The sequence below is a fragment of the Neodiprion virginianus genome, chromosome 5 (genome assembly GCF_021901495.1).
Source record: "Neodiprion virginianus isolate iyNeoVirg1 chromosome 5, iyNeoVirg1.1, whole genome shotgun sequence".
Taxonomy (NCBI): Eukaryota; Metazoa; Arthropoda; class Insecta; order Hymenoptera; family Diprionidae; genus Neodiprion; species Neodiprion virginianus.
Window position 1 is genome coordinate 15,933,309 of NC_060881.1, and position 16,204 is coordinate 15,949,512.

At 38.5% G+C, this 16,204-nt stretch overlaps 1 protein-coding gene across 6 annotated transcripts; it reads left to right on the plus strand.

Moving 5' to 3' along the window:
* The first annotated feature begins 1,752 nt into the window (after nt 1-1,752).
* Nucleotides 1,753-7,168, plus strand: LOC124306079 (uncharacterized). Of its 6 annotated transcripts, none has more exons than XM_046766230.1 (11): nt 1,753-1,926; nt 2,578-2,682; nt 2,759-2,851; nt 2,918-3,025; nt 3,100-3,210; nt 3,815-3,986; nt 5,721-5,803; nt 5,878-6,094; nt 6,449-6,613; nt 6,849-6,971; nt 7,071-7,168. In XM_046766230.1, the coding sequence occupies exons 1-11, from the start codon at nt 1,804-1,806 to the stop codon at nt 7,106-7,108; spliced, it is 1,338 nt and encodes a 445-aa protein (XP_046622186.1). In that variant the 5' UTR covers nt 1,753-1,803; the 3' UTR covers nt 7,109-7,168. The 6 variants fall into 6 exon arrangements, with proteins under 6 accessions (XP_046622186.1, XP_046622187.1, XP_046622184.1 ...); XM_046766231.1 differs by having other exon boundaries at nt 6,852-6,971; XM_046766228.1 differs by having other exon boundaries at nt 6,849-7,168.
* The last annotated feature ends 9,036 nt before the right edge of the window (nt 7,169-16,204 follow it).

A 16,204-nucleotide genomic window follows, 5' to 3' on the forward strand; every position in this document is an offset into this window, starting at 1 on the left:
TGGATTGCCAGTAGTTATTTATGATCGTCACTTGAAGAATTCACGATAATTCATGTTTAAATCATTATCACAAACCAGAGTGAAAATATAATGTATAGGATGGTGTGCTATTTTGAACACGTTTGATTATTCTGTTTTCAGACACTATTGAAAAATTACGAGCGAAAAGTGGAGAGAAAAGGCAAGTTGCACCTCCTTCGAATTTGATTTTGTCAGCTTCGGAAATATCTTCAGAAGACTCCGACGCATTAGCTAAACGTGCGAAAAAGGTATATAGGTACATATAGATATGAAGCTGACGATGTTGTTGTTGTTTACTACCAGATGTTGCAGCACCTACACAAAGGTGTATATGGGGCATTCCAGCCATAATCACCCAAGATTGGACTGAACGTTTTTTTTAATAATTTTTGTATAGTTTTACACGATGGAGGTCTATATTGTGTATGTCAAAGGAGTGTCATGGCAGGAGTTGTGTATGTCATGGCATCTATGAATTAATTCTTTTAGATTTTTACTTTGAACCGTTTTCTCAGTATAAATATTACAAACGTCGACTAGTATACATCCTTCGATCTTCTTGCAACGAAGCACGGGTATTCCACGTCGAAAATAGTATATTTCGATACAAGAGGGCAAACAAGCGTTTTGCGCAGTACGAGTCTGAAGGCAGCACGAAGCCGAGGCTTCGTGCGCCCTTCAGACGAGTAGTGCGCAAGAAGCGAGTTTGGCCTCGCGTATCGAACACTATTTTTCTTTGTGAATGTATGCGAAAGTCCGCGCTGTGCAGTGCTTGGGGGCAGCGAAAGCCGGCTTCAGCTCACCGCGCGTGAGAATAAAATTTTGCCTACCGCTAGGCGGTACGCAAAACATTTTGCCCACCGCTTGCGGTGGGCAAAGTATTTTGCGCATCGCCTGATGGTAGGAAAAATTATTCTCACGCGCGGTGCGCGAAGGCCGGGCTTTGGGTGCCTCCTAGCGGTGGGCAAACGAGGATTTCGCATGCATGTGTAAAGAAAACTCAATTTTTGACGCCTAGACCATTTACTCTTTCTATGACTTTACCTACAATTCAGATTAAAAAATCGTTTTTCAGTGCCCATAAATATTGGTGTTAGTGATCATAGTCTATATTATGGCTTTTCCTGTTCGGAAATATCATATCTCATCCCATTAGGTTCAGAAAATTACTGATAAAAAGTTTATTATTAGAAATATACTGATTTAAAAAGTTTATTATTAAAAAAATTAAAATTTATGAATTTTTGCAACCCAGTAGGATGAGATATGATATTTTCGAACAGAAAAAGCCATAGTGTAGACTCTGATCACTAACACCAATATTTATGGGCACTGGAAAACGATTTTTTGATCTGAATTGTAGGTAAAGTCGTAGAAAGAGTGAATATATGGTCCACGATGGTCTAGGCGTCAAAGGTTGAGTTTTTCGACGTAGAATACCTGTGCTTCGTTGCAGGAAGATCGAAGGTTGTATATTAATCGACGTCTGTAATATTTATCCTGAAAAACCGGTTCCAACTAAGAATCTGAAAAAATTCATAGATGCTTCTTTGATGTACACGATATAGAACTACATCGTGTAAAATTATAAAAAAAGAATAATAAAAAAACGTCGAGTCAAATCTTGGATGATTATGGCTGGAGTACCCCATATAGATAATGATTTCATGATTGTACGCTTATTTCATAAAGGCACCATCGCGTCATGAATCTCACAAGATAAAACTAAAGTTGAATGAAAAATTAGAAGCACTTCGACAAAAACACGTTGCAGAAGATACGATGACACCTGTAGGAAATGAAGTGAACACTATTGAAGATGATCAGGAGAATATCGAACCTGGTGAAGTCCACAATGATAAAAAGAATATGAAAAAAAGTGGCCCGATTAAACGAAAAGCTACGGTAGGTTACTTTGAAGATTTGTTTTTTTTTTTTTGCAGTTTTGAATATATCTCTGAGCACGAATGTTACAAGTCATCACACTATGCTTTATCAGTGGAACTTATTGCAATTGAGATTCTTAGATGAGATATGAAATTCAATCTCGATCAATAATTGTTTCTATTGTAAATTTTTTGAAAGTAGCTTCATGGATTTAATGATCAAGTTCGGCCCACTGGCCTGTCCCCAATTTTTGTCTTTGATAGACAAGGTTAGGCTGTATCAAATATAGGTACGTCTTTCAATATTTCAACCCACTAATGATGCAGAACTAACGTTACATATTTTTTGCAACATCTGCTTCTAAAGTATGATTTTCGAAGTACGTGTAGCGTGCGTAAAGTGCCTTATTCCTACCCTCAGGCGAAAATGAGGCACTTGCATTACGCGCGCCACACAGGTTACTAAAATCCTATTTTCCCCTATTGCAGGAATGATGAAAAATAGCATGTACAACACGTGTAGATTGGCCGATAGCCAGCTCGTGTGAAAGCAGCACTCGCCTTCGGCGCGCACTACCAACCTCACACACTAGACGGAAATCGACCCTACTCCACACTGTCACACGATGCACTATTCCGTTCAGCCGTTGTATATTTGTATGTTTTACAGGATGCAGACGGCTGCGGTTCAGGGAAAAAATCTACAAGATCTCACGAATCCTTCGGTGAACCAGTGGCTGAGAAAATGACCAAACCACAGAAGCCCAATTCATCGGTAAATATTATAGAGTAACCCATACGCACTTTATGATGATAAATGACATGCTCGTTTTCACATTTACGATATGTAGGCTGATAAAGTGAGAGAGGCTCAAAGCTCTATTCTGACGGAGCCTAATGCGATGACACCAGACGATGTAGAACTTAGCAAAAACAAGCAGTCGGTGAGTGCTTCAAATGAAAGCCATGTTTGATTATGTAATTGTATATGCTATGTACATTATTTGCAGCCGGATAGTGGTCTTGATGTAGGTAAAAAATCCGCTCAGTCTCCCAAAGCCTTAGATAAACCAATGGTCGAAAAAATAGTTAAACCTGCAAAGAAGCCCGATTCGTCTGTAAATATAGAGTAACTCATACACACTTATTGTTACGGTGAATCAATGCTCATTTTCATAATTATAAAATGCAGGCTGTTAAAAAGAAGGGAAATCGAAGCAGTAGTATGACGGCGAAGGACAGTAATACATCAGCGGCACGAAAGACGACCGATAATACCCTGGACAGCAAAAACATGAATTCGGTAATTGGTTCAATCGCATATTTCGAACTGAAATTCTATTAGGTACCCGTTATATTCCCGATGAGCAGTTTGGGCTCCATTGCGGACTGCGTAATGATATGAAAGAAGCCCAGAATAATGATTCCGTCTGTATAGTGATTTCAAATTAGTTATTTTCACAGACATCACTGACATTCAATACTGTGTGTTAAATTGCTAAACTTTATTTGGAACTTGCATCTTTTTCACAAAATTGTTCGAGAATTATTGCGATGTATGAAAAATTTTCCAATCCTAAAATTGTACAGCAGAAATTCGCTCAAGAAAGATCCAAGACAAATTCTTTTACAAATCTGTACGTCGTTTTGTCCATGTGTAGACTATACATTGATATTGAAAAAAAACTATCATACATACGTATACCTCGCAGTAGTTAATCAAGTTGGTGAATCTTTTCCAATGTAGTTACGTGACTGATGCAACGAACAAATGACGTATCAAAAAAATATATATATATATATATATATATATATTTTGTTGAATTGTGTTATGCATACGAAATTGATGGTTGGATTGGACCTGAATGACATATGTGATGATAGTAATTGAATTGGTAATTTTACAGGGATGTGATGACCTTAGTCATGCAGACCTCTTGCAACAGATTAAAAATCTAAAGGCGAAATGTTCCAAAGATGAAACTACGATTGCCAGTCAAAATTTAATGATGAAGGAACTTACAACACTGAACATGGAACTGCAGCGCGATGTCATCCAGTATTTCAAAGAATTCAAAGGTACGCATACATTATTCATTGACAATTGATTTGACAGATATGCAGACCAAGGTAGGCAGTGTAAATCGATTGTAGATTATGTAATTGATCGTTCAAAATGTTCTTAAGCCTACACAGCACTACGATTATTATTGACTGTTTGAAAAACCTTCTTTACTGAAGGTGGGGGGCTGGGGTGGGGGGCGTCACGTGTAACGCCACGCCAGGCGCGTTACGCTGCGTCCGTCACGCTGGGCCCGTTACGCTCAGAGGGGCGGGGAGGGTAGGAGGTTTTACGCTGGGCCATGACAATTGTTACTATAGAGATTGGTTGCCATGGTAACCGTTACCATGGTGGCAACCGATTTCCATGGTAACGGTTACCATGGCAATCGTTACTATAATGATTGGGTACCATGGTAATCGTTACTATGATGATTGGTTACCAGAGTAATCGTTACTATAGAGATCGGTGGGGGTTTCCGGAAATTCCTGGGGTATTTTGGGTTATGCTCCATTTCCCAGTGAAGGGGAGGTGGGAGGGGATCCTGACACGGTGGCAAAACAAATTTGCGAAACTACGAAAATTGCTCGAAATATACAATAACCTTACGTTTTCTGATTGAGAATTTTGTTAAAGGGGTTTTTCAAACCAGCTTTTAGCTATGTTGGTGGGAGGAAAGCTAAAAGCGGTTCAATTTGAACTGTCTCGAAGAGGCAGGTTTTCATTATTTTTCGACTATAAATTGGTACATATGCGGCCGCACATGGTCAGTCCTGCCGAAATCATTACCTTTTATATGGCGGGTTGTAGAAGCATCAGCTAACTGTCGATCGTCTATTGCACAAGTATCTAACAATCGAGAACAAGAATCACTTTCATTTTCCTACTTTTCACGACGGCTTATCAGTTTTTATTGTGCTCAAAGTTTATGAAGCGTTGAAAAAAAAGAAAGTAGATTTCTATACAATTTTGGAAGTATAGTATCTTTAGCTCGGCTATTTCTCGGGAAATAATTGTTTGAAACATGATGATACCATCGCATTCATAGCTGTCAATATTCAAGATACCACAGATCAGATTTCATGTAATCCAAAGAATGCCCTCCACCGGCTGCTTGGTTTGAACGCGAGGGGGAAGTGACTCGTTGATTCGAATTACGAATAGGTCCATAAATTGACGAGAATTTACAGCGGCTTGATTAAATAATAAAAATTAACACAGAAAAAAAATTAAACAAGATCAAAAAACTGTACGTGAATTATCGAACCTCCGAAAGAAAATTGAAATTGAATTGAAAAAAATAAGGTCAACTCATTTGAAGACACAGAAAGTACCAAAGAAAGATTGAAATATTCAGATATTCACCCCAATGAGTATATTATCGATAATTATTCTCGAAGAAATAAATCAAATAAGAAAAAACAAAATCACACAAACAATTGGATTAAATGAAACGAACTCATTTGACTGATCAGAAATACGAATAAAAATCACAAAAACAATAAGATATTTACTCTAGTTGAAGTGAATTATCGAGAATCGTTCGAAAACAAGTGAATGATTGGAATTATTCAAAATTAGGTTACAATTGCAATAAATAAATTCGAGTTTGATTCATTAATTTCAACTATTTCATCCCAAATAATCAATTTGTCACTGGAATCTTGAGGTATTTTCCCCTTAGCGTGAAACAAAACCTGAAATGAATTATCATAAGTATCAGTCACTGAGTAGTATATACGTGTCCACAGTTATGTCGGAACAATATGACGGAGTCATACGTAACTTGGAAGGTTGTAATGCACCACCACCTGGACATATTTCAAACGACAAGGTAAGTTTGCACACTGACGAGGCAATGGTAATGTATTTACATGAATTAATTGTCAACCATATACCATTTCACAGATTCATTTGGGACATAACGTATGGATCCCCTATAGTACGTACAATGGTGCCGTCAACAGGGCAAAGTCGAATCAGATGTTCGTGAAGGAAATCGCCGTAGCAGTATTTGGATACGACGTTCTGAAAAATAGCAGTATCACTGGTACACAATCAAATAAATTCAAAGACAAACCGGCAAAAGCAAAATTGGATGAAACAAAGATGCTCGCTATAAGTGGTACGTCTTTCATCATCTGGACTACATTATCAAGCCTATACATACACATCCCCAGAGATAAACCCGAGTAGGAAAAGTAACTGTGTTAGTATGCAGTAAGGAATACCTGTATTCCACAACGGAGATAATACCCTATTGGCATAATAGCGCATACGTATTCAATCTAAGTATCTGTTACCCAAAACCATTGTTTGTGATCCTTTTTCGCAATTCAAGCGCGATGATGATGAGTCTGATTATACGCCAGCTCGCGTATTCGTAATATCGTCATTCTTGGCCCGCAGACAGGCATATATACTGAATCGCCTCCGAATCGTTTTCCGAACTTACGCACAATATAACCAATTCTTACAGATATCTACCGTCACCGCTTACTGGCCATACAGAAGGCTTCTGAATTCAATACGCAAATGGAATTATCAAAAGTAAACCTTTACGTCACTAGGAAGATATCCGACCTAAACAAACTGAAAAAGACTGATAAGCCATCGACATCATCGATGACATCAAGTGTACCCGGTAAATTAAAACTTGATCATGATAGAGTGCACGTAATTAAATACATTTAACCATAGCGCTACATATCGCCTTAGCATGTATAATCATGAGATTTCATCGGTGTTGTACATTTGTACGAACCATCTCCACTTTCCTACAGTTGACATTTGAGTTTACCACTAACCATATTCTTATTATACATATATAGACATATATTGGCGCTTCTGTGATATTGATTATTTATATCTGTCTCTAGAAGAGGATGATCAGAAATCAGACGCGGGGGATGATATAGGCACCAACTCCAACATTACTGACGATGTCGGAAACTCCCCTATTAGGATACTTGAAGATCATGACAATAAAGAAGAAAATACAGGTTTGTCAGTTTATAACGTCAGATTAACATATGTAAACTTCGTAGGAAACGAAAACCGTGCCACTTATGAAGACTTCTGCTTTTCAACATACTTGTTAGATGCGGAACACACGCCGAATGAGGAACTCAGCGAGTAAGAGCGAGAGTCAGTCACGTAGAGACAGTCACGGGATGATTTTGTCATATTTGTATTCTCGCAATAAAAACAATTCAAAGAAAAATTATCTCTGCGACGTATGGCTCATTCTAGGTGTATATACTTCACTCCCGCTTATTATGTACATGTATGTTATTTCAGTGCATAGGTGGATGTTAATATATTGCAGGCTTGAAACAAATGAAAGACGTCATCGGGTGATCGATCTTGCTCCTGCCGTGGGACCTATATTCAGCTTTCTCGCGATCACGACAAGGTCACACGTTTGATTTCACATCGATTTGCAGTTTGTTTTTGGTATATGTATAATAGCGCATATTAGTATAAATGCTGGGCAGTAGTGTTCAGATATGCCTACCCACATCCCTACAAAAAATGTCGGATGAAGATATAAGGTACTATCCGAATTCAATATGGTTTTTGTATCCTCATTGTATGTGAACCTATCGGAATGTATAGGTTTACGATAGGTCCAGATACAAATCGCTACGAACCGGATACATTCGGATAGGTTCGCATACAATACGGATACGAAAACCATACTAAATTGGGATAGTACCGTATATCTTCATACGACATTTTTTGTAGGGATTGGATTAACCCATTCCTGCGCAAAGACCAAAAACGACTCAGTTTTTTGTCTCTGCGCAGTAACAAGTCAGCCGGACGTGGGCAGTAGGCATATATGAACATTACTGTATGAAAACAATAAATCACATTTTGTCCATGATCTGAATACTGACGGGATGAAAACTTTGATTTTCAACCAAAAAAGTAATTCAGGGTTGATTTGTCATTCCAAAGGTACTGCTATTTTCTCAATACGTACGTGATCATGGGCAACACCAGGGTAGATACATTGATAGAAATAGACGGAATGAAATAGTTCATCAGCAGCGCATAGATGCGGACAGAATGCATCTGTGGACCGTATTTAAACCAGTGCTGATAGAGGTACATTAGAAACCGATAGAATCCATCTGCGCGTTATTCCAGGTGGACAACGTCTGCGTATAGAAAACCGGTAGATGCGGATAAAAATTCTGTCCATTTAATAGCAAAATGCGTATAGAATCGGACACGAGTGGATAGGAATTCTGTCTGCTGTTGCACATAGATGCGTATAAGAACGGGCATATCCAACTGCTTCTGTCTGAAATTACCGTGACAAAAACACACTCGATTCAGACAGGATTCGTCTTCTGTCTGTTTCTGATGGAATTTTAACCAGGGTTGAGAATCAGAAAAAAGAGGTAACAGAAAAAAAACGTCAAGAAAACGGGAGAAAGAGAGCGAACCAGATAGTAAAAGAATTACAATCAAAGAAACGAAAAGTAATGGCAGAAGCACACAAAGAAGCCGAGATATTGGATGACCAAATCCGTGCCATTTCTAAAATTTAATTTATTGTGTTCGGCTATTTTAATTTCTCATAAGTGGTATTCCTTTAATTCTGTGATATCGAAATATTTTATGCTAGTCTTTTAATTCATGAAGTAGCTGCAGTTACTAGTCGAACATTTGAATGTAAGGTCGTTACCTATTTCAGTTTTTTTATTATTGCGAAACAAATAGAGCTGTAAAGTTATAATATTATTTTGAATAAATATACAGGGTGTCCCTAAATTGCCTCCCACGGACTAGCCAGCATGATACCTCGTTGAAATCCAACCGAGAATTTCTTTTCCGGAAGCTCGCCCGACGCATAGTTTTTGAATTATAAGCGATAGCGCTAGGCCAATCATAGTGCACCATTTCATCTAGATTTGCCGCCACGGAAATTGCTGTTTTGTTCGCTGTGTGAATTATTATATTCGTTTACGAATTAAATATCGGCACCTCCCCTCTGTCGCTGCTGTACCCCTTCTCGGGCGCTGACCTCGGTATTGTTGCCGCGGCACACGCAGCCGGCCGCACATCCATGGGCGCACACTTGTGTGTGTAGACAGAAATCGCATCCTCAAGCATAAGGGGTACAGCAGCGAGAGAGGGGAGGTGCCGATATTTAATTCGTAAACGAATAATAATAATTCACCCAGACGAACAAAACAGCAATTTCCGTGGCGGCAAATCCAGATGAAATGGTGCACTCTGATTGGCCTAGCGCTATCGCTTATAATTCAAAAACTATGCGTCGGACGAGCTTCCGGAAAAAAAATTCTCGGTTGGATTTTAACGAGGTATCATGCTGGCTAGTCCGTGGGAGGCAATTTAGGGACACCCTATATTAATTCAACCTTCTTTCATCTTTTCGCTTACAGAAAATCGCAGTTTGTTGTTTGTACATAGATGGTCAGACAGAAAGATATTTACTAGGTAATATTGAGTATTAATGTGTAAAAAAATTGTCATTAATCAGCGGCATATTTCGTGAAAGGTTACTGGAAAAATTGTATTTTCAGGCTGGAATATCTGGAAAAGTCAGGGAATTTCAGATTCCAAAAAGCGTACGAACCGTGTAATTGTGTAAAAAATGTGCAGGTAGCGAGTTGCAAGCCGGTGTGTTTGCCGGGCCACATACAGTGAGTGGGGTGAGGTAGCAGCTCACGACCGGGCCTGTGATCTGCTAGGCGCCTCGAGAAAATACAGCGCAGCGGCCAAACTGTTTGCGAGCGACGTATAAGCGGCACGGCAATGGGTATTATGCGTCTATTTGCACTTGGAGTGCAGACCGAAATCCTATACCTACCCGCTTTTTTGTGCGGCGCATCTCGAGCAACGATCGCGTGTATCGGGATCAGGGAGAGCGGCCGAGTAACAAAGTAACAATTTTACAGTATAATGTACCAGCGCTGTTCGACTACTTTTGTACGGAGGCCTAATACCTTATCTCTGGATCAGTTTTCGCCATTCTTACATGCGAGCACTCTTCCTTTATTCAATATGAACGTATCCTCCAAAGGAGATAAGTATTTTGCACGTGCAGTACTGTTTACTAAAATCTCAATGAACTAGATGGTGTTGATTTTCATTTCACTCTTCTAAATATTCAGCTTCGCCTGATAGCTCTATACGATCCCAAGATCGTACCCGTTCATTTTCAATCTTCTGAGGACTAATTGTAAGAGGACTTGGTTGTTTGAAGCAAGTTTCGAAGCTCCTCATAATTTCGAATCACATTAGTTTAATGAGTACTAGGGGCTTCGCCCCTGCGCGCTTCGCGCGCCAACCCCATCTCGGCGCTACGCGCCTCGTTGTTCGGCGCTTCGCGCATCACTATTTCCTTACGCATTGTCTAGTAGACAGACGAATTCCTTCATGTTGATTTGATGACAGGTCTGCACTTGCTGTCCACTTCAATTCCTTCTGTGCTTACTTTTCTTTTTTTCATCAATCTAAGCTTCCATTCGTTGATTGAAAATTGGTGTTCCTTCTCTGTTGATATCGATCTATCTCCTTGACTTGCTGAATTATTTTTGCTACCGCTCTGCCAGTTATTCTCCAAAATCACCTTCTTTATATTATTTTTTTCTCTATATTTGCGTTGCTGTTCATTCCGCAAAACACCTCTTTCTCTTGAGGTCAACATCGATCCTGGTCGCCCTCTTACCTGGTTATACGAATATTTGATGGATATTATTCTATGGCTTATTTGGTTCTTCTCACTTACAATTTTATTTTCCTCTTTCTTTTGTGATACTTCCGACCATCCACTATCTTCATCGCCTTGTCTGCTGCTTGAAACTCCTCCTTTCTCCATTCTCATCGTAAATCCTGGCTGTCCTTTTGACTGTTTGCTGATATATTTAGATTTACTATTATTTGATTGTTACTTTTCATACTTATTACTCACTATCTGGATTTTATTTTGGTTCTGCAAGACATCAAAGTGTCCACTCCTCCGTCGCCGGTGAAGAGTAGCGAGAATTGTGTTCCATTTTGTGATCCGATCCGGTGTGGATGAATTTGTTCTTCGCGATACACGATTGAACATATCTTGAAAATATCCGCAGCTGCATATATTGCATTTTTATTCATATGTGATTTGTAATCACCAGGTGACCTAATCACAGCACCGTTCGACTCATTACCTGTAATAAAACCCGCAAACGTAGACCAATTATCCACTATATTTGAAACGATACTCAGTCTCACCTCTGCGTGTCGATCTTGAGTGCCGTATACACAATACGCCAACGCGCGAAAAAGACAATTCCCGTCGGGAATCATCTTGATAATTTTCGTTTGCATGTTCATTTTTTGCGCGTCAGAAACAGATACTTATAAAGATATTTGTCAAAGACTGTCATAAACAGCCGATGACAGCTGTCAAAGGGTTTGCTGGATGCTTTTTGTTTTGTTTTCGGGATCTCATCCCACCGCCAACTTCATGCGTATACTATTGTTATTATAATCTTTTTTTTACTATTGTTATTATAATCTTTTTCTACGTTCATTTGTTTGAAACTTTTTTATTAGATAGAGAGATAAGTAATTTCTAAAGCAAGGATTTTTGAGACGGGCGGTTTTCCACATCATTTTCCAATTACGGCAAAGGTCTGAAAAATATTGAAAAATTGAAAAAATATGACATTCAACCTTTGCTGGCGATATGTTAACGTCAGAATCTTGTCTCAGAAAAGGCCAATGGATTGTTAAAAGCTGCACACTCTTAAAATTTCCGAAAGGTCTTACGACCTGTTCTCTATGTTTTTTTTTTTGACAGAGATATCGTACTGCAAAGCCTGCACGTGTCCAAACTTTTTGCATCGACCTTTAACGCATTCATTCGAGTGATAAGGGATCGTCTCAGTGTGACCCTCCGAAAAATCACTGATTTTCGCGAATTTTTTTTTTAATGTTCAAATAAACTAATCGGTCCGGTTTTTTTTTTATAAATAAATACGTTTATGAAGAATACAAAATTATTTTTTTAAAGTTTATTTATTGAGTGCATCATTGTTGTATAAATTGTTGTAATTTCACGTGAAAAAAAGGTGCTGCACGGTTTCCACGATGACGGCCGCAATTTTGATCTGAAAAAAAAATTTCAAAAAGATTATTGATCTGTAGGAAAGTCGCTATCGCGCTATGGAGGGATTTTTTTTTCAAATTTGGCAAAATGGCGGCGGTTTGAACAAAAAGTGTCGAATGTGGCCCTTTTTTTCGACAGTTTTTCGTAAACAAAAATAGGAAGTTTTCAAAAAAAAAAAAAAAGCTTCCATAGCGCGATAAAGAATGACGTTTAAAATGTTCTCCCGAAATTGGAACTAGATATCTTTAAAACTCTTCCTTTGAGAGTGGAAACCGTTTTGAAAAACACCATTCTGAGAAAAACGCGTTTAAAGATTGAAGTTGGAAAAGTTTATATAAATCGTTTACTTACGATCAATCGGCGATGCCAGGTCTTGATTTTTTTCTTGGGGGTTTCTCTCGTACGTCTATCCGTGGTGGATGTCAAAAACGAACTGAAATGCTTGGACAGTTTATTCTGCAAGGTTATAGAACCTAAGCACCTTAGTACACGCGCAGGTAGAAAAACCGTTCCCTTTCTACAAGAAACGCTGTAGCGACCGTAATAATTTGAATTTCGATTTAAAAATTTGAGAGAATGTTTAGAACAGTGTATACTATACGATAATGCAAAAAAAAAAAAACAATTTTTTGAAAATTTCACACTAAGACGATCCCATAAACTGTTCAACGTGAAACCATCCATATATAATCGATCAAGATTTGATTACAAAAAAAAAACCGGTAAATCCATCTTTAAGTGATATCAGTCGTTAGTTTCTTATATTTAATTTAAAATTGGGATTAATTAACATCACTCTTCAAAAAAGTTGGTAGTTCTGTAGTTTTGTCCAAATCTTAGGAACGGCCTGAAATTTTAGTATGGTGTAAAAACAACCTCCATGGACCGACTCACAAAATTTGAAACCGATTTACCGTCCCGTTTGGAAGATATTTGCAATTAAAAATCGATCTTTTTGCACGCGCGGCCTATACCTAACACGCAAATTGACGGACTTTGTAATACATTTTTTATGATAGCTCCCGAACGGATCTTACGACTTCGTTGAAAAATCACTCGCGTGTTGAGCACTACTGTAGGATTAATTTAAAAAAAATATATATATTTTTCACCGTTTAGTTTCGAAGATATCGATTAATGAAAATGAACAATCTTACGCGACGGGGAACGGAGATACGATCAGCTGTGACGAAACGGCAACAGTGTACGTCGGCAGGGAACAGATGCGCGCGTCGTAAAAGCCGCGATAGTAAAATTTTTCGTAGGTTTCAATAATTACGACAAGGATGGAAAATAAATTTGTTCTTTTAATCAATTAAATTTCGTTTATTTATTCGTATATATTGTGTACTATTCATGTATATTGTGTCATATATACTATGGTCGTGTGTGTGAATATACAAATAAATAGAATATATATATATATATATATATATATATATACATAAAAAAGTTACAAATTCTTCAAAATATCAAGTATAACCATATTTGCTATTTAAAAAAATATCAATTTACAGATGGATTTGATTCTCACCGCTATATACAAATTTAATATAATTACAATAAGGGATTTATAAAAAGGGAGATGGAGTGCCACGCTGATAAAATGTTATGCTCAACGCAGTGAGAATTTATCATTTCACTGCAATGAGTATTGACTGCGATGACACTAAATCTATATCATTTCACCTGACGCAGCAGTAAAATTGGTTTCACAAAATTTCTTACAGTGTTGTATACCATAACTATTTCCTCTACAATATCTGTCACCGCAGTGAGAATTTATCATTTCGCTGCATTGAATGTTGACTGCGATGACACAAAATCTAGATTCCTGACGCAGCAGTAAAATTTATTTCACAAAATTTCTTACGGTGTTGTATGCCGTGATAACTATTTTCATTACGATAACAGACACCGTGGAGTTAATTATTGAGATAAGTCACATTTGCAAAAATTACACGTACGTTTTTTTTTCTCAACAATAAACACTGAAGTCACAATAGCAGCTTGACCGCAAGTTAATACTTGGTGTCGAGGCGCTGGAAAAAATCTATAGCAATCCTGCATTCCAGTATGCAAAGGTGACACTGCGAATGAACTCAGATGCTAGTGAGAGCTCTTGCGCCGTCTCAGTCTTATCCACTGGGATGTAGGATTGTTATAGAAATATTAGATTGTTGTGAAAACTTACAATTCCTGGCACAATCTTTCCATATTCTCTATAACTAATTTCTTTTCCTCTTCAGCAGCTCTACGGCAGGAATCTTTCGCAGCAGCTTACAATGCTGGTCCAATTTCTCTTTCATATCCTTTTAAAAACATGGGACCCGATGGTTGGGATGTTTAAACAATTCAATAATTTTTTCAACGCCGTTTCTCCAATGCCAGAATGAACTGCACCTGTAAAATGCATTTTGATATTAGGCATATCCTTGGCAGGTGAATCCGTTCTTCGAATTAATTTCTATATTTTGCACAATTGAAAAAATAACTCACCCAATACAGCTTTCGTATTCACATCAGCGTGCGTCTTATTTTCCAACGTTACGTGTGTTTTGCCTGTGCGTACTTCGGTTATAGAACAACACTCGTCGCAGGCAATGTGCAGAATTGAGTTCAATCCCATTCGCGTTTCTTTCACCGCTTTCCTCACTAAAATATCTTTTTTGCAGCGAATACACTTCAATTGTTGGGCCAGATATTCTAAATCGACGATTCGGCGCCCTTCGACAGCAAATTCTTGTTGCCGATCATGGAGTTTATGTCCACTGTCCTCTCGTTTAGCGGCATTCGCTCGACACATGGCGGAAACTGCTTTTAGTTTTTTATCGAGCACTTTTTTCTTCACAAACTGACCCTTGAATCGCGTTTGGGTTGCCATTATCAAGATTTTTTTTTCACAGAACAAATATAACTTTACAGAACTCTGACACTTTCACGTTGGACGCTACTATATACTGAAAAATTGCGATGTTGCCAAGTTTACAGAGGCGCTCTCTATATGTGTGGGGCCCTATCCATGCATAAGGTGTGATTGTGTAGGACATTGTGATGGAGCTGGAATATTTCTAATGAAATGTAACAGTTTATATCCTCTCGTAGGAACATGCCGGGGATCATTTAGATGAGTGCAAAATTTATCATGCAGCGTAGCCCGCCTTATGCGCTTGGCTTTCTTATCGGCAGCAGTGCTCAAATTACGCGATTATGCACTTCATATGCACTGTCGCCGAGCCCGGCGAGAGGCCGTGTGAGCAGTCTCAATGCTGCTTCCAGGCGTAACGCACATCTAATTTAATATAATATAACGTTAACACTTCCTTTTACCATTTTTTGTTATCAATTATCATTCAATTCTCTGTTTGAATAAACATATAAATACATATATAATCGTTGCGAAATATTTGCATGACAAATTTGGCGATCCTGCCAGGATCTGGTTTAAACCAACGAACGCGGCGCGCGTATCAAACGGCCGGATCATAGTGACGAACTTTGGAAGTGAGTGCATAAGCCCAATAAATTCACGCGCGAACCTTCGGCTACGCCTTTATAAGTAATTATTACGAATTGTACCTAGCAAGGGATAGAGTGAAAGGCCGCCTTGCGTAGACAATCAAGGACTGCGTGTAGACCGCTTGATAACCAGGGACTGAGTGTAGACCGCCTGATTCTACACTGGACAATTCCCATAGTGAACTTGTGTATTTATTGGAAAGGAAGCAAGTATAAAATTCTGCACTCCTTAGATACAATAAACTTCGCGTTTAAACCGTCTAAGTGAAGTGAAGTGAGAATAAGGACACTCAGACTCGAACCGCTCTTATATTCTTGCCCCCGGTGCCTGTCAGAGACTCCAGGACATCGAAGCCTCGTACCGACGGCTACCACGATCTTCGAGTGTGATGCTTCACACCTCAATTTGGCTACTCCTGGCGTAAGTACAAGCATTTTGTTACTTACTCGAGTCACCATAAACTTATCGAAGGACAAATCGTGATCGATACTAAGAATTTGATGGTCAAACTTGAATCATTTAAATAAATAAAGTCAAAGCTTGACTCAAGGTAAATTTAAAAAAAAAAAATAAATTCACAA